Source organism: Sardina pilchardus, chromosome 9 (genome assembly GCF_963854185.1).
Source record: "Sardina pilchardus chromosome 9, fSarPil1.1, whole genome shotgun sequence".
Lineage (NCBI taxonomy): Eukaryota > Metazoa > Chordata > Actinopteri > Clupeiformes > Clupeidae > Sardina > Sardina pilchardus.
In genome coordinates this window covers 11146284-11165278 of record NC_085002.1, presented here as the reverse complement: position 1 = coordinate 11165278, position 18995 = coordinate 11146284, and the positions used below count along the sequence as shown (strand labels likewise).

Below are 18995 nucleotides of genomic sequence, written 5' to 3'. Positions count from 1 at the left end.
ACACACACTCATACACTGCCCATACACACTACCCATATATGCACACATACACACTACCCATACACACTACCCATACATGCACACATACTCACACACACACTCTAGACTTATCTGCGTAAAGAATCAGCTGAGATCTCAAAGCGATGTGGATCGGCGGCGGCAGGCCCAGAGGCGTGGAGCCACTGGCGGTCTAGATTTCAGCGCTCACTCGCCTTTATTATTTATTTATTTAGTTATTTAGCTTGGTGTGTGTGGCTTGCTGTGAATTGATTTCCAGTCTCTCAAGGTGGAAATTATTCACACTGCCAGCGAAAACACAGTGGATGAGCCCCCTCTTTGGTGTGTGTGTGTGTGTGTGTGTGTGTGTGTGTGTGTGTGTGTGTGTGTGTGTGTGTGTGTGTGTGTTTTCTATTCCTTTAAGATCCAGCTCCACTTATCATGCAAAGTGGCAGATGGAAAGTGTTCTTTCATGTGGAGGCCCTTTGATCAAATCCCTCTGGCTCAGCTTTGTCAAGACAAGGCGCTGTTATCACATGTGGTTTGTTGTGACGGGGGCCTCTGCTTCTGACGGATCTGATGACAGACCGTTTTAGCATTGTTTTGGTATCTGCTAGATATTCCCCCATGAACCATCTCTCTTTCTCTCTCTCTCTCTGTCTCTCTCTCTCTCCTTCAATCTCTCTTGCTCTCTTGCTCGCTTGCTCTCTCGCTGTCTCTCTCTCTATCCATCCCACACGCTCCATCTTTCTCTATCTATCTCTCTCCCTCCCTCTCTGACACTCTCTCTCTCTCTCTCTCTCTCTGCTGCGTGTTCACTCGATCACACTTTGCTAAAGTGTGCCGTCTCAGTACAATTCCTTCCTGGGGATGAGATTTTAATCTGCCCCTGAGTTGGATCCTCGGCGCAAGTCTCTCTAGTCAGCAGGGGAGCTCACAATCGAGACGCGCGACGCGCGGGCGAAAACGACAAGGAAATGAACGGATGTCGGCTCCTCCACCGTGATTTACGCCGTCCGAGCGCAATGCCGTTCTTGAAGTCCCCCTGACTGGCGTTGGAGGGGGCTGGGCGCTGGACTGGGATTTACAGCGCAGTAAAGCCGTCAGGCGTGATTTAAGCCTCGGACGGTCAAAACTCCCTGGCTCCTCTGCCTTTAGTGCCGAGGCAGACCGCCAGATCTCTTTGTTTTCGCTCGTTTTTTTTTTTTTTTTCTTTCCACCGCGAGGGGGCCAGCAAACCCTGAGGAGGAGGTGAGTGCTCTCGTCCTCTCCGCCTCCCACACCACACACACCTGGGCATCCCTCGGCAAACACGGACTGGAGGCCACCAGGCATTAGGAGAACAGGCACAGGCTGACCAGCCAGGAGAACAGCCACAGGCTAACCAGTCAGGAGAACAGCCACAGGCTAACCAGCTAGGAGAACAGCCATAAGTGAACCAGTCAGGAGAACAGCCATAAGTTAATGAGTCAGGAGAACAGCCACAGGCTAACCAGTCAGGAGAACAGCCATAAGTTAATGAGTCAGGAGAACAGCCATAAGTTAACCAGTCAGGAGAACAGCCACAGGCTAACCAGTCAGGAGAACAGTCATAGGCTAACCTGTCAGGAGAACAGCCACAGGCTAACCAGCCAGGAGAACAGCCATAAGTGAACCAGTCAGGAGAACAGCCATAAGTTAATGAGTCAGGAGAACAGCCACAGGCTAACCAGTCAGGAGAACAGCCATAAGTTAATGAGTCAGGAGAACAGCCACAGGCTAACCAGTCAGGAGAACAGCCATAAGTTAATGAGTCAGGAGAACAGCCATAAGTTAACCAGTCAGGAGAACAGCCACAGGCTAACCAGTCAGGAGAACAGTCATAGGCTAACCTGTCAGGAGAACAGCCACAGGCTAACCAGTCAGGAGAACAGCCAGGAGAACAGCCATAAGTGAACCAGTCAAGAGAACAGCCTTGGGCTAACCAGTCAGGAGAACAGCCATAAGTTAATGAGTCAGGAGAACAGCCATAAGTTAACCAGCCAGGAGAACAGCCATAGGCTAGCCAGTCAGGAGAACAGCCATAGGCTAGCCAGTCAGGAGAACAGCCATAGGCTAACCAATCAGGAGAACAGCCATAAGTTAACCAGCCAGGAGAACAGCCATAGGCTAGCCAGTCAGGAGAACAGCCATAGGCTAACCAATCAGGAGAACAGCCATAAGTTAACCGGTCAGGAGAACAACCATAGACCAACCAGCCAGGAGAACAGCCATCTAGGTTAACCAGCCAGGAGAACAGCCACAGACTTACTTTACGGTGAGTTAGGTGACTGGGTCCCACAAGGCACAGTACCAGCCACCACTGTAAAGTGAGGGAGGTCACCAGGCCTCACTAGGCAGTGCGGTCAGCGCCTGGTTTGTTTGTCAGTGGACCGCACAAAATGGACGTCGACTGACTGCCCATTAACGATGAAAGAATGATGAAAAATGTCTCTGTTGAAATATTTGTTTACTGTTTGTTTGTTTGCCAGTTCGTTTGCGAGTGTCATTTTTCATGACCGTTAAGTGCTTGTTGATTGTTTTGGGACATTTTGGGCCTTGAAAACAGATGAGAACATCCAATCATAGAACCATTGCATTACACAGGACAGCTGCTTTTGCCCACAATATGGCAGGAACTGGTTATGTGGGCACTGGTTGCTTCCAGTTGTGGTGACATTGATGCCCCTCGCCAGAAGAGGAAATGTTAAGGGGGGGGGAAAACAAAGCAAAAAACCCCTCCTTAACAATGACAATTTATTGGCAAGTGTAGTTCCATTGTCTCTCTCTCCCTCCGCGCAGTCTGTCACTGATGTAGAACGAAGAGCGTGTTTGTGTATTTTTTTCCTTTCAAGTTGGAAAGCCCTTCTCCCGGCTTGAAGTCATTTCACAGGAACACAATCTCTGTTCTCCATTGTGCCTAGACTTGGATGGTCCAGATGAACTGTTGCTGTGTTATTCATTGCAGGCCTTTTTAGTTGTTGTTTGTTGGGGATGAGAGGGGGGGGGGGGGGCGGGGGATGCACACTGCAGAAGCCAAGCTTAATTAGCGTTCGCCAGGAAAAGAAATGCGCGCGAGCAGACTCGCACGTCGTTTCTTTGCTCAGCGCCCGTCTTGTCCCGTCAAAAGCTTGGAGGGCCTCCAGTGCACAATCCTCCTCAGTCAGCACAACAAATCAGATAAGAAGGGTTTGCTGTTACATGGGGGGCCCCCATCTAAAAGAAGCACAGGCAGAAACAATACACCCCCCCCCCAAACACACACACACACACAAACACACAACCACCCTTACCCCTCATCCCCCTTCACCCCCCTGTTGCCTCTCCAGCCGTCCACCGTTGTCCACAAACAATCGCTAATTGGGTCAATTGGATTCCTGGGCAGTGCTATGGCAACCTGTGTGAGCTGTAGCAAGAGCAGTGGGGGGAGGGGGAGGGGAGCTGGGGCGGACGGACGGACGAACGAGCGAAAAGATGAATGGAGAGACAGACAGACGGGTGTGTGGGATTAGTGGAGAAAGAGAGAGAGAGTGAGCGAGAGAGAGAGAGAGAGAGAGAGAGAGAGAGAGAGAGAGAGAGAGAGCTAGAGAGAGTGTGAGAGTGAGCTGAGCTTAGTCTCTGCTCCAGCCTCAGCCCTGGTGTTCCTCAGAGGCAGTGCATTGTCTGCTTCTCTCTTTAGAAAAGCCCCAGCAAGGCATTGGCCTCTGGGGTCCCCGACTCTCCATGGGAGGGCTGAGCGGGAGGAGCAGAGGGGAAGGAGGTGGGCGGAGGAGCTGGGGGGGGGGGGGGTGGGGGGGGTGGAGGCACGTCTCAGACAAGTGTGCTGAGGGGCCGGCCAGGGGTCAGAGGTTCCACAAAGCCCTGTGGCCGGCGGTCCTGGGAGTGGCCTTGAGAGTTGTCACGTAGCGTTTAAATCACCGCACCGGCCGAGCCCAGCGCTGGGAAAAAAGAGCCACTTTTAAGAGGCCCTCGGCTCCAGCACGGGACCCGTCGCGATGGGAAAGCCAGCCGTGGAAGCGTGCAGGTGTATCGTTAGATGAGTGCCCCCCCCCCATTCTATAAATATGCCTCAGATGTCGTTCTGAAATGATGCCTTAACTTAAATCACCTGTTGAGGTTTGAAGTGATCCTTTTTTTTCGTTGTTTGGTTCCTTCTTTTCCCCCCTCTTTTCCTCTCTCCTATGGTTTTGGCTGGATCGCTAGGCTTTACCACATTTCCTCAGACATCTGGTCTCCTCCTTTCTTTTACTCCCTTCTCTCTCCCTTGTTCTTTCTTTTCTTTGTGCTCACAAGAGAATTTTTTTTTGCCCTAAGAACTGAAAAGGGGGTTCCCAATACTGTATAACTTCCCTTAAAGAGAGTGCTTGCTCGTTGCGTTAGTTTGACCATTGTGTTCATTTTCCTATGAAGTGCAAGAGGAAGTGCTGCTCTTATCCACCCAAATGATTTGGATAGATAGAAGTGATTGAAAAAGCCGATGTACGGTGGGCGCCATTTTTCTCTCGACACATTGGAACACTGAAAATCTTCTGAAATCTTGTTTGAGACTCTGTTGGTTCTAATTTAGATAAAGGGCAATGAGCAAACTGTCTCACACATGAAGCAAAGCTTTCATGTGGGATGTAAGAAAGTTGACCTACTCATGTTTACACCTAAGCTCTTGCTCACCGTATTAAATTACTTGAATTAATTAAATGAACTTTTCTTTATTCTTGCTTGTTGCCTGCAAAACGTCCTGAATGAATTCTATTATTGATTGGTTGTTGGTTGGTTGATTGATTGGTTGTTGGTATGACCTTGCCTCCGGTCGCAATAGTCCATCATAGTCAGTGTCAGTGTTGAGGCTCCTCCACCTGTTGCGTTAGACAGATCGAGTGTGTGAAAGGGATGTATGAAAGGGATGTGAGAGGACTACAGTTGGGTTGTTTCCGGTGGATTTTGTGCTGTGTCTGATGTTCATCCAGCTGTGGATCCTGTGAGCTGTTTGTTGTTGACGTGTAGGGTGAACTGGCCTACTTCTCAGTGATATGTCAGAGATTCTCGTTTTAGCTGTTCCAGTACAAAGTCTCGGCGTAGGCGTTGTTAAAGAGGTTTTTTTAAAGATTCAACATTCTCTTTATTCTCTTTATATGTCATGAGCAGTCATTGATGCTGCGTCTAAATAGAAAACATGGTACACACATAACATCTAAACTACATTTGAAGACTAAACTAAAATGGGGAAAGCTAGGGGGAAAAAACAAAACAAATTCCCCCCCTTGTTTGGTGTCAGACATGGTGCGAGCTGGTTGCTGTACTTGTTGCTGCTCTCGGGAGCTTACGGGGCTGTTTCAGCAGCAGTTGTTGATTCTGCCTGCCTGATCCGTTGTCGTACCGACAGGAGATTTGAAGTGTCCCGCTGCTCCGTGGAAAGCGATACTCGACTCGCGGCTCTCCAGGATTGGTAGTACATATTTACTCTCAGCATGGGGCGCCTGCTTTTGCTTCCCAAACACACACACACACACACACACATACACACACACTCTCTCTCTCACCGCTATCACACTATCGCCCACACGCGCACACACACATACACACACACGCCTTTTAGATCAGCCCTCTGTGCCAAAAGCTTTAGGTTAACATCTAAGAGATTAAAAAGATACATATTCATGGCGGAGGGAGCACGTCCATCACCATCAGCCTGACGCGCAAGATAAATGAAGAGGCTGTGCGCGTTTATTTTGTTTACCCTCCGCCGGCCCCCACCACCCAGCCCAGCCTCCCCTCCTCCGTCTCCTCCGTCTCCTCCGTCTCCCCCTCAGTCTCCTCCGCGCCAGCGCCGCGTCTCTTTCATCTGCGAGCGATTTGGGATGAGTCATTAGGCGGAGTGCACGCGCACAGCCCCGCTCCGCTCTGCTCCGCTCTGCTCTCTCTCCTCCCCAGACATCCGAAGGTTTCTCGTGCGTGCGTGTTTCGACTCTGCCACCGCCACCGCCGCTGCCGCCGCCTCTAGTGCCTCTTTTGTTGCCAGAGACGGATTTTTTCGTGCTCGGATTTTTTTTTTTTTTTTTTTTTACCCCCTTTTCCATTCCACGCGAAAAAACCTTGAAAGCTGCCCCTCCTCACTTAATTAAGTCAAGCCACAACAGTGGTGCGGTAATGACTGGATTGTGTACGACATTATCCCCGGCCCCCTGAAGGAGCCTTTGTTTTCACCGCAGGGCCCTACTCTCCCACCGCAGAGAGCTGGGAGTGGGAGACCGGCAGAGACAGACAGACGGAGAGAGGGAGGGAGGGAGAGGGAGAGAGAGAGAGAGAGAGAGAGAGAGAGGTAGAGAGGGAAGGAGTGTGAGTGAGTACAAGATCACAAGAGGGAGGCTGTGTGTCTGTGTGTGTGTGTGTGTGTCTGTGTGTGTGTCTGTGTATGTGTGTGTGTGTGTGTGTGTGTGTGTGTGTGTGTGTGTGTGTGTGTGTGAGAATACAAGACAGAGCGAAGGGAAGGGAAGGAGGCTGACAGAGACAGTCACTCTGTGCTGGGAGAGAAGGGGCTTCCTTATGGGGGAGGGAGGGAGAGAGAGAGAGAGAGGAGAGGTAGAGAGGGAAAAGCAGCACGTCTCTGCAAAGCTAACTCAATAATGACTTCCCACAGGGGGGGGCTTTTGAAGTGGTTCTGCTGCCACCGCTGCAGGAGAGCCCCGGAGTGCTGCGCCACAGGAAGTAGGCAAGCCTGGAAGCACTGGGCCACAGGAAGTCTGCAGGAGGCGTTTTTCTTCCTTTTTTTTATTCTTCCTCCCTCTCCCTCTCTCTTCGCCTGACCCCCCACGCTGGCTCTGCTCCATGGTCTGCCTGCCTGCGTGTGTGTGTGCGTGTGCGTGTGCGTGTGCGTGTGCGTGTGCGTGTGCGTGTGTGTGTGTGTGTGTGTGTGTGTGTGTGTGTGTGTGTATGTGTGGGTGGGTGCGTGTGGGTGTGTGTGCGTGTGAGTGCCTGCAAGGGAGAGACAACCAGACTTTTTTCCTCTTTTTTTTCTCCCTTTTTTTTCTGCTGAGTCAGGGAAAACGAAGCGGGGAGAAAAAAAAAACGTGCGTCAGGCCGATCGGGGGCGTGTAGGTTTCTGTTTTTTCCGTGTTTGCTCCTGTCGGCAGGATATACATTCGGGCAGAGGGAAGCGTTGGACATGCTTACACGGGCCACCTAGATGTGAACCCCTGTGTTTCACAATGTGTCAGCATATCTGTTTTCACAAAGCATATCTGTTGGTGCCTCATATATATGCAGTCAAACAGTACACCTTTTTACAGAGGTGAACAGTCATGTCATGCATTTGGTTGCCCAGCCATCTCCACCACTCAGACTGAGCCCCTTCCATATACTTTCTGTAGCTATAGCTACATCTATCTCTGTATCTCTATCTATATGTGGTGTGGTGGTCCGTAAGGGAATGGAGCTGGGGGAGAAGAGAACTGCCGGTTGCGTTAGGCCTTCACATGGGGCCACTTCGTACTGGACGTAATTGGGAGGCTGGAGAGCCATTGTGCGGCGAGGAGCCGTCCGGCTCCACGCTGTGTGGACACAGGGAGCTTATTAAGAGCACTGCAGCGCCGGCACTCAAGCATCCCCACAGGCAGCAGCCACAGCAGCAGCATCAGCAGCAGGGCTGCTTGGGTTGATGCAGTGAGGTGAGGACCCAGGGACTGAGAGAGGAAGAGTGTGTAGGAGGTGGACAATGGTCAGACCATATGGTGCTAGAGAAAGACCAGAAAGAACTAGCCAAGTGGCCATGCCTGATTTGAATTCAGAGCCGTTATTAATCAGCGATGGTTATAACAGTAATTAGCTTAAGCAAAGAGAAAAGTCCGCTGCGACTTCTCTTGCTTTAGTACTTGCCTTTTTGTCCCGCTCCCTTATTTTTGAATAACTGGATGTGCGTGCTTTCATTGCAATTTCTTAACAGTAATTAGCTTGTCACTGGAGTGATATGAGCGGACACTTGTCATGTCCGTAGACTAGACTTCAGAGGGCTATGACCATCAGGTTTAGGGAACTAAGAAAGATTCAAATCACCTTGTCTGAAATCCAGGCCTCTAAGCACAGTATGTGGAAGCTTATCAGTATTGGCTGTGGAGATCATATTGCATGTCTGTGTGATATTGCAGACTCACTGGTAAGCTGTCCTGCAGATGACGCTGATATTGTTCTCGAAAGTGACTTTGGTGTCTCAGAAAGGACTCTCAGATTCTCGACGCAGGTTTTCCCCCTCCAGAGAGAAATGTGTGTGGGCGTAAAGCGACCTTTCTCTTTCTTTCTTCTCGCTGTGCTTCACGCAGCTCTACCGTCATTTCCCAACTGTTGCTTCATGTGTTGATTTTGCAGAAATGTCTTCTCTTCAGCTATGAGGTTAATACACGGTGGCAGTTAATATGGTATTGATATGGTTTTATTTTTAACTTGCATAAAACACTGTCCTGCAGTTTAAATACACAATGTGACTAATACACAAGAAATGACTGTAGATGACAACCTCAGACTGAAATAATCAGGATAGAAGACCTGAGGGCACCAAGTGATCAACACTAAAAATAAAGAAAGCAACGGGAAGACATTTGTCTGTTGCAAAGGGCATAGAGATTGAGTTTTAACCTGAGCAAGCTAGAGCATCCATTATTTCTCCTTGCACACTGTGGCTGTATGTTTGATAACCACAGGAGACCCATCAGCGTAACGCTTTCGAATGTGTTTCGTGGTGCACACATGTTGGGGTAGCCAAAACAACAGGTGTTGTCTTCTTAGACACAGCTTTGGAAGCGGGGGTGGGGTGGGGGGAGGGGGGGGCATAGCTGTTTTGCACGTCATTTTCATGGCACTTGGTAATATGAATGCTTGTAGAAAGACACACACACACACACACACATACACACACACCCCTTGACAAGTTTGGTCTGGCCCCGAGCCAAGTCTGCTCACTGCTCTCCATGACAATGAGGCTTTTTCCCTCGCTTGCTCTCTCTCTCTCTCTCTCTCTTCGCTCGCCCACTCCTGCGGCAGCACCACACGCTGATTGGCAGCCACTCCAGTTTTGATTATGTCAATTAGCTCTATATTTTGCCCCTCTCTGTCTGTCTGTCTCCCTAGCTTCGTCTCCCCCTCCCTCTCTGTCTTCCCCACTTTCTCTCTCTCTTTCCCACTCTCTCTCTCTCACTCGCTCTTCCCTTCTTTTTTGCTCGCTCTCTTCCCTACTCTTTCTCTCTCTGCTCTGTCTCTCTCTCTCTCTCGCTCTCTGTATGAATAATGGATGTGCCAGGCACACACACACACCACCACCCACCTCCGTAGTCTTAAGCCTTTAAATTGAATCTTTTGAAAGGGGGGATTGGTTGAGCATTGTAGCTTCTCTCTCTCTCTCTCTCTCTCTCTCTCTCTCGCTCTCTCTCTCTCCCTCTTTCTCTCTCTCTTTCTCTCTCTCCCTCTCTATTTCTCTATCCCACTCTCTCATCTCTCTCTCCCTTGAAGAAAGAGCCCTCTGAAGTGTTCATTGTTGCCTGTGCGGTGCAGCACTGAGGCAACATCACGGCAGCACTCCAGCATAATCATACTTGAATTTATAAGCATTTACTCCCTAATTGCGCTGCATCTGGCTGGTCCCGACGTGCTCGCGCGGCTGTGCTGGGAGGCGAGGGAAGTGTTTATTTGGGAAGCCAGGACAGTCGAGGACAGTCGAGGACATTTCCAATACAAACTCAAACGCAGCCCAGGGTTTGTTTTCTTTTGCACGTCATGTAGGGGTGTGTGTGTGTGCGTGTGTGTGTGTGTGTGTGTGCGCGTGTGTGTGTGTGTGTGTGTGTGTGTGTGTGTGTGTGTGTGTGTGTGTGTGTGTGTGTGTGTGTGTGTGTGTGTGTGTGTGTGTGTGTGTGTGTGTGTGTGTGTGTGTGTGTGTGTCTGCATGCCCTTGTGTGCACTTGGGTGTGTAAGAGTCTGCGTATGCCTGTGTTTGTGTGTGTGTGTCTGTAATGGTCCCAACAGTGATTTAAGTCAGATAATCAAGAAGGACCTGTAGGGCATGAAAAAAGTCCCTGTGCAGCCGAGTGTTGGGGAATGTTTTCCCAAAGACCTTCTCCCAAGTGCTCCACGTGATTTGATTAAAGCATGCATCATAGAGCCTTCATTGGGGCATTTAGCCGAGTGGCTGCTATAGGAGAGAGAGCCCAGCGCCCCTGGAGGGATTCTCACATCTAGCGTGCCAGTGGCTGCTTGACTGACTCTCTCTCTCCTGCATGAGAGGGGAGGTGAACGGTCCTTGAGATAACCAGGCCGTTGCCAGCCTAATCTGCCGGCAATCATGGAAAGTAAGGCTCTCGCTCTCGCCATCGTTTTCTCTGGCATCCGCTTTCCCTGCGTTTTTATTTAAAGAGTCGTAGCTTAACCTTTGCAGTCGTGATAGAATTGCTCCGTAGAGCGCTTCAGTCTGTTCGGCTCTGCGCACAGAGGTCTGTTCGCTTTGAATAATGGGCGCTGGGCTGGGTTACTGACAGATGCCAAAGGCTGACCCGATCATCCAATCAAGGTCTATTTTAAGCTAATGGCCTTCCTGCTGTACTTTGCTGTACCTTGGTGATTACACATGGCCAGATTCTACTTTCATGTGTAAGCACTGTGGCTTTCCTTGTTTTGAAAATCCAAGCCAGTTCTTGACGCCTGTGCCCCCCCCCCCCCCCCCCTTTTTTTTTTGTCTCCTGCAGGTCCAAGCATGTAAACTCCCTGGCGGAGCCTCTACAGAAAGCCAATCTGAAGAAGGAAGATCTGGGATTGGAGCTGGAGGAGCTGGAGGCGGCGGCAGCGCTGGTGGAGAGAGAGGAGGAAGAGGAGGAGGAGGAGGAGGAGGATGGGTCGTCGAGCGGAGAGGAGTCAGACAGCAGCGACGACAGCAGCAGCAGCAGCAGCAGTAGCAGCAGCTCGTCGGAGGACAGCGACGACTGTCAGGCGCCAGAGGAGCCCGGCGCTCTGTGTGTGCTGGTGAACTCAGGTAGCGTCGCAGGGAAGAAGAAGAACCACGGCAGCAGCAGCAGCAGCAGCAGCAGCGGCCCCCTCCAGCAGCCCCAGCCTGCCCCAGTGAAGAGCCCAGCCCTGACCCCGTCCCCAGCCCCCGGCCTCCCTCCCCGCGGAGCTCCAGACCACGCCGGCAGCAGCAGCAGCAGCAGCAGCCACAGCCCTGCACAGCTGATCGAAGAGCTGGGAGAGCGGCTGGGGGAGGGGTTGAGAATCTCTCCGGCACGGCCGGAGGGAACGCCTCCCTCCTCCTCCTCCCCCTCTTCCTCCTCCTCCTCCTCCTCCTCCTCGTCCGCCTCTGCCAGCAATGTGGAGCAGCCAGAGCGGCAGAGCGCGAGAGTGGGGGAGGGGGAGCGCATGAACGGGAGCCAGCCGGCGCACACACGTCTGCCGGGCGCCGAGCGGAGACACGCTCCGCCGGCCGAGGCTGCCAAAGCCCGGGGGACGCTCCTGACCGCGCGTCCGCACCGGAACCCGCTGGTCATCGTCGACGCGGAGGAACTGGACAGCGACGACGAGGAGGTCGAGGACTGCTCGCCCGGTCTCTGATGAACTGAGAGGTTTGTGGGACTCTACACAGCCTGTGTCATCGGCTCTTTGGACTGCACAGCCTCTCTCATCTTCGGGATCCTTAATTGACCCTCCTGTCGTTATGTTGTTGTAACACGCGCGCTTTTAATCGAGGTACACGTAGTGCATCATGTATGTTTGTGTTGTTTTTTTTTTTCCTCCCTTTTTTGTATTAAACTTGAAAAGAGACGGCGCTCTTTCTTTCTTTCGGCAGGGCAGAGCTTTCACTCGAGTCCTTCATCTGTGCTTGTGGTCTATTTTCAGCCTGAGCCCAAGTGTCAGTTAACCAAATGATCAAAGCCGTGCTTCCTCAGAGGGGACCCATCAAAGTCTCATAAAGCCGCAAACCTCACTGGAATTATTCCCCCCCCCCCCCCCCCCCCCCCTTAATCGGGGAAAGCAGATCTCGCCACTGCTTTGGTTAGGCCATTCAGCCTTGTGCTTTGGGCTTGGGTTTTTTTTTTCCCCCACTTTGGGCGAGCGTGCTCAGTTGTTGGTGCCTCTGAGGCTGCCAACACTCTCGCCACCAGGTCAGCACTTTTGAGCCGTGCGGACGGGTGGGGAGCCGTTTCCGATTCAGTTCCGCAGAGGGAGCTGAAGGGGAGGGGGGGAGGGGGGTTAGCGGTGATGGTGGCTCTGAGATAAACAGGAAGCGCTCGCTACAAGCTGTCCATCTCTGCCAGTGTGAGATAGAGAGAGGGAGAGAGAGAGAGAGGGAGGGAAGGAGGGAGGGAGGAAGGGAGGGAGAGAGGGAGAGCTAGAGAGCGAGTGCTCTGATGTTCACACTCTGTTCTCTCCCTCACCACAGACTAGCGGGCTGGTTCATGCAGCGGTTACACTCTGACCATCAAAAGGACTTTACATTTCCTCCTGCATAGGTTTACCATAGCCTCCCTCTCCGTCTGAAAATAACATCCCTTTGTTACTTACTTCTTCAGATATCAAGACATCGGGGAGTTCAGGTTGTGTTTCAGCTCTGTGTTTGAAGTGTTGCTGTAGTTCTCATACTCTTTGTGTGTATGTGTGTGTCTTTGTGTCCATGTGTATGTGTATGTGTGTGCGTGCGTGTTTTCTTGCGTGTTTGTGTGTGTGCTTGTTTGTTTGTTTGTTTGTACTTCTGTCTCCTCTCTGTTCTTTCCTCGTCAACATATTGATGACAATGAGCACACTGCAGTGTGTTGTCAGGTAAGCAGAGAGTAGCTGTAACAGGTCCACCCAGTGTGTGTGTGTGTGTGTGTGTGTGTGAGCGAGCGCTAGAATGATGGATGCACGAGGCGTGAACGAACGGGGAGCGCCCGTCGACACGGCTCAATACTGTCAGCGGTGTCTCGGAGCCGAGAGCAAACAAACATGGAGGCGCGTGTCAGCCAGACAAATGGAGGCAGTTCGCCGAGAGAGAGAGAGAGAGAGAGAGAGAGAGAGAGAAAGAGAGAGAGAGAGAAAGAGAGAGAGAGAGAGAAAGAGGTGTAAGAAGAGAGACTGCGAGACCGAAAGCAAGCGTGAGATTTAACGAGCAAGAAGAATAATAATAAAAAAAGAGAGAGAGAAGAGTGGCAAAGCTGAAGAGCGACGAGAGCCAGATAAAGATGGATGACTTCCAGCAGCAGCAGCAGCAGCAGCATTCCGTGTCTCTGGGCATTCCGAGTCTCTGGGCATCCCCCTGGAAGGCCAACTGGCGGCACGAGCCACATTCAAACACCCACGGACGTCTCCTCGTCCGCCGGCACACACGCCCACTCTGACGGCACACCTAGGGACACGAGCACAAAAGGAGGGGAGTGGAGACACGGGAGGATGAGAGAGAGAGAGAGAGAAAGAAAGAAAGAAAAAGAAAGAAAGAGAGAGAGAGCAGAGGAGGGGGGAGTGAATGGGAGGCAACACTCCGCAGTGCTGTTGGTAGTCAGTTTGCCTGGAGCGTGTTGGCTGTCTGGAGCCTGCCTGGCTCAGCCTGTGAAGTGAGGTGGCTATTCTCTCTCTCTCTCTTTCTCTCTATCTCTCGACCTATCTCTCTCTCCCTCTCTCTCTCTCCCCCTCCCCCTCTCTGTTTCTCACGCACTCACATTATTCAGGTCTTAAGTTAAGAGGTCTGACGCAGCAGAGCACGAGCTGTAATCACTAGGTGTGTGAAGGCGGTTGCGCGCCCAAACACGGGCGCCTACACACACATGCACACAGTGAATTAATAAGCCATTTAACTCAGTTTATTCTCATGCTAGTCCGTAGGACGTGCGGTAAAGACCTGTGAAAAATGGCATGCATGCACCTGAAGGAGAGTGTGGTAAGGCTGTGTTGTGGAGTCCTCGCTGTGCGCGTGGCGTGCGGTTGTGTGTATTACCTGGGGACATTTTCCCAGCAAGTCATTTCTCACCTCTCTCCCTCTTTATCTCCTCTTTCTTTTTCCGCTCTCTCTCTCTCCCTCTCTCCCTCCCTCGCTCTCTCCCTCTCTCTCCCTGGTGAGAATGAGCATGGTTTCTGTAGAGGCAGGAGCTGAGGCGTTGATGTGTGTGTGTTTGTGTTGTTTGTGTGTGTGTGTGTGTGTGTGTGTGTGTGTGTGTGTGTGTGTGTGTGTGTGTGTGTGTGTGTGTGTGTGTGTGTGTGTGTGTGTGTGTGTGTGTGTGTGTGTGTGTGTGTGTGTGTGTGTGTGTGTGTGTGTGTGTGTGTGTGTGTGTGTGTGTGTGTGTGTGTGGGGGATGGCTTCTCTCCGCTGCCTCAGCCCCTCAGCACATTGGCACTGGGTGAGATGGATGGTGTCATTAAAAGCAGGGTGTCCCAAGAAGGGGCAGCTCAGCCGTGCCGCCCTCAGGGCTCCAAGGCCCTGCCGCTCGCTCCAAGTTCAGCTCAGGAGCTCCTGTGCAACTCCCCTCCATTTAAAGGGCTGTGCACACAGCCACCCATCACTAACGCCAGGGTTGACTTCTCGTGATACAAGCATCCACATATGAGGAACGATAGGGAAATTCCCTCAGAAGTGAATTTTGTTTTGACATGACGTCTTTAAAATTTGAAGTATTTTAATTGGCTGTTTGTATGTTTAGGTAATTTTTATTTTTTTTCCAAAGCAACTTTAGACAAATTACAGGGACTGACACCCTGGAGCAACTCCAGACCAAGTGCCCAGCTCCAATGCACAACCATCAGGAACGGACCTACAACGTTCTGGCCACTGCGTACCAGGCCCGTTGCATAGCCACTAAAGTGATGGCCAGTGATCTTGTTCCTCTTGTCTTGACTCTTCTAGTGTGTACTAACAGTGGTATGGAGGACATTGGACAACGTAAGGAAGTTATGCGCTAGTAAAATGGCATTTACAGTTATGGTTATAGAATCATCATTGGCTGTCTTAGATGGGCATTACCAGCCAGCCTCCTGTCTTCATGCAGCCTATAGGCCAGGCACTAGCGAAGCTGTTGGAGGTGCTGATGGCTCTCACTCCCGCTCTTCTCTCCCACTGAGGCTTTTCTCATCGATTCCCAGATACCACAGACACGGCTCCATCGCCGTCTCTCCTCGTGTGGCACCGTGTCGGCTTCCCTCGACATGGAAAGCTGTTTAGAAGATCTTGTGGCTTGGCCGGGCGGGATCACCGCCACCCGCTAATTGGCCAGTAAAGGGAAAGATGAGAATGAAAAACGTCATTTATGAAGTCGTTAAGGAACGTTTGTGGAACCTTCCAAGTTCTTGGAAGTCTGAGCGCTTCCAAGTTCTGAGTGCTCTTTTAAATGTTTTCGTTGAAGGATTGTGAGGTTGCGTTAAATGCACACTAGATTGAGCTGCAACCATGAGCTGAACATATTGCATTAATTCTCCCTCTATAACTCAACTAAGGTCTAAGATCTGCCTTTTAAAGCCCCCCTACACACACACACACACACACACACACACACACGCACAAAGAAAACCTTGAAGGGAATAGTCAGTGACCTGCAGTAGATGCTCTGTCTAGAGGACAAGGACAGTGCAGTCTCAGCCAAACACACACACACACACAGCACACTCTCTGGCTGTGGCTGTTGCTTGTGATACTAATAGAAAGCTCAATCTCTTCTCCCCTTCCTGAGAGGCAAAGTGATTCGGGTGCTTGAAAAGATTAATAGCCCTGGAGAAGAAATGAATCACTGGCTCTCCAGGGCTTGACTCTTCCAATGGGCGTGCAAATAGAATTTCTTTTGTGCCATCTCTTTCTCTCTGTCCTCATCTCTTTTTTTGTCTCTCTCTCTCTCTTTTTCTCTCTCTCTCTCTCTCTCTCTCTCCCCCATTCCCTCCATGCCAGCCCTCCATGGTGCTCAGATGCCTCTGTTCTGCAATGGAAATGATAACATATCGGAGCGCTTGTTCAGCCTCTCCGTCTCTCTCTCTCTCTCTCTCCGAATCCGCAGGAGGGCTATTGTCACAGGTGTTCTGAAGGAGAGAGCCGCTTCGCCATTCTGTGAAGAGCTGCTCTCTTTTGTGTTGCCATTCAGCAGGAGAGGACTTCTCATGGAACCTTGAGCTAATGCAGCAAGTCACAGAGATAATTGTTCTGTTTGGACGACAAGACCCGCTTTGAACAGCGAAATTAAAAAAAGGAGAACCCATCGACTTTGTGTTGTCTGTTAAAATCATGGACTACGTGCTGGCAGTATTTTGAAATGCGGATTGACTTGAGTTGAGTGTTTACACTCTTTCATTCCCTTTTCCTTTTCAAACTCCATGGAAACAAAGTGAAGTATTCCGGAAATGTCTGTAGGGTAAAAAGCATCTTCACCCCCGGATGTTGTCTTCTAAAGCACTTTGTTGCCAGGCCAAGAGAACAAAGCGTGTCACTCTGAAATCACAGTCTCGGAGAAACCCACAGCCCTTGTATTTGTTTTTGTGTTTTAAACAACTGTCAAAGATGATTAATATTTCAGCACAAGCCACTGCTGGAGGGTTAGCAGCAACTGTTCAGGGAGTTCGAAAGCAACAAAGCTGCCACACTCTCTCTTTCCTTTCGCCTCCCTCCCCCCTTCACTCTCTCACTCTTCCTCTCCCCTCCCTCCCTCCCTCTCTATCACACCAGTGCTCACTCTAGTTTCGCTTGGCTGGAGACTTTTTTTCAGACCCTCATTCAGAAGAACTGCCATGAAATATAATATGAAGTTCTCAGAAGCGCACCATGGAGACACGGCACATGTCATCTCTGAACTCCGTGCTTGATCTCTGTGTTCACTTCAAAGCTTTTTAGCAGGGGCTTGCTTTCAGAACATCACACACATGCACACACATACACGTTCTCTCTCTCTCTCTCTCTCTCTCTCTCTCTCTCTCCTCATCCCACAACTTACCAGTTCAGTAGGTTCCCCTTGGCATGTTGTGTTTTCTGTCTCTCCCTCTCTCTCTCTCTGTGTCTCTCTCTCTCTCTGTCTCTCTCTCTCTCTCTCTCTCTCTCTCTCTCTCTTGCGCCTTGCGCTGTGTCCACAGGACGCGTGACCCTCGACCCCTGCGGTGAAGCGGGGGCCTTTTGGGCCGTGCTTCTCCAGCTCCTCAAATAATGATGCCCATCGGCAACCACAGCAGCACCAAGATGGCAGCAGGACACAAACAAAGCCTCTCTCTCTCCACAGGCCAAACTCCTCTCACTCCCAGCCCCCATATACACACAACTACACACACACACAAACACAGATACATACAAACACACACACAAACACACTTCTGGATCCATACTTCCCTACACGGATCCGGTGCCCTTAAAGAACGCGCGGAGGCAAACGAGGCTGCCGCTGCCATCGTCACCACCTCCGCTCCAGCTGGAGGCCGGTTGACGCGACGCGACACAACGTGACGTGACGAGCTGGTGTCAGCCTGCTGTCTGTCAGCCGGCGTGTGTGTGTGTGTGTGTGTGTGTGTGTGTGTGTGTGAGCGCGAGACGAGACGAGATGTGTCACGCCCGCGGAGCGATTCCTCTTGTCAGCGCGTCTCTCTTTTTCTGTTCGCTCCTTGTCTCTTTCGATTTCACTCCTGCTCTCCTGCTCTCGCTGCCCCCCGCTCCCTCGCTCTCTCACGCGCACACACACACACACACACTCTCACACACACACTCACGGCGTCAGCCAAGCGAGTCTTCAGAGCTGCTGTGTGTGTGTGTGTGGGAGCAGGATCACCTTACATGTGCCTGGCAGAGCCTCTGGCGCTGCAGCTGAAGCCGCCCTCGGTGACTCCAACCCCCCCTCCCCCGCCCCCCCCAACTCTCTCCACTCAGGGAGGTGTGGATTACATCTGCATGGCACACTGTGCTGTCGGGCCCGGCCAAGCCAACCACACACACACACACAAACACACACACATTCTCTCACACACACACACACACACACACACACACAAACATACATGCAGGAATGCGTGGGTGTCCTTACTTTACACACAGCTTGTCGAAGCGGGTAACTTAGCCCTGACAACTACACACAAACATGCACAAACAGCAGTGTGTGGAGATTCCAGCCAGGGCAGCTTTACATGCAGACAGGGGGATGGAAGAACATGGTCACCACCACAACTGAACACACAAACAAACACAGACACGTGCGCACACACACACACACACACATGTGAGTGGTCAAGAGGTCAGTAAGCCAACACGATACCACACGCACACACGCCCACTGACACAAACAGGGCTATCTGTCTATCCCAGACAGACAGCCCCCCTCCCCCCCATATACACACAGGAAGGCCATTGCAGCATAACCACACACCCTCTCACACAAACACGGGGGGATGTAACCTAGCCAACACACACACACACACACACACACACACTGCCTACATACTAGATATCCAGTCCAGCAAAAGCAGGGGCACCTAAGCCAGTAATACCACAAAGACACACTCTCTCCCTCCCGGCATTACACCAGAGATCTGTCCAACATAAACACTTCTCCTAGAGTGAGTGTGTGTGTGCGCGTGTGTGTGTGTGTGTGGCAGGCTTCTCATCAGAGTGGCACGCTGTTAAAATGTGTCACCCCGCTGCACTAACCTCACGCTCGCTCTCACTTTCTCCACAGGCTCCTGGGGAACATCCCCCTGCCTATACTGCCCCTCACCAGCAGCCACCAGGAAGCCCTGCCAGTGGACAAAAAAAAGCAAAAAAACAGACAAATGAAAACGATTGTCTGGCTAAAAGAAAAATGACCGGCGTTAGGAGGGGGGGGGGGGTCGGGGGGGGGGGGTTCCCTGTTATCTTAAACAAGTGGAGACTGAATAGCATAGATAACAGTTTCCCTCGCCGCATGGTGGTTGAGTGGCAGCTCACCAAACGTCCCTTTGGACTGCGGCGGCTGACTCCACCACCACTTCTGCAGAGCACGCTGAAGCATGGCGCCTGGCCTGGAACTCTGCACTTTGGGCTCCACTCTGGAAAGTATGTC

The 18995-nt window shown here is 51.3% G+C and overlaps 1 protein-coding gene across 1 annotated transcript in view; it reads left to right on the top strand.

Annotated features, from left to right (window-relative positions):
- shq1 (SHQ1, H/ACA ribonucleoprotein assembly factor) overlaps positions 1-11799 on the top strand; it is a 38683-nt gene extending 26884 nt beyond the window's left edge. The window contains exon 12 of the mRNA XM_062545764.1: positions 10734-11799. Within this exon, the coding sequence (XP_062401748.1) occupies positions 10734-11589 (856 nt within the window). The 3' untranslated portion in view covers positions 11590-11799. The remainder of the gene's footprint in view (positions 1-10733) is intronic.
- The last annotated feature ends 7196 nt before the right edge of the window (positions 11800-18995 follow it).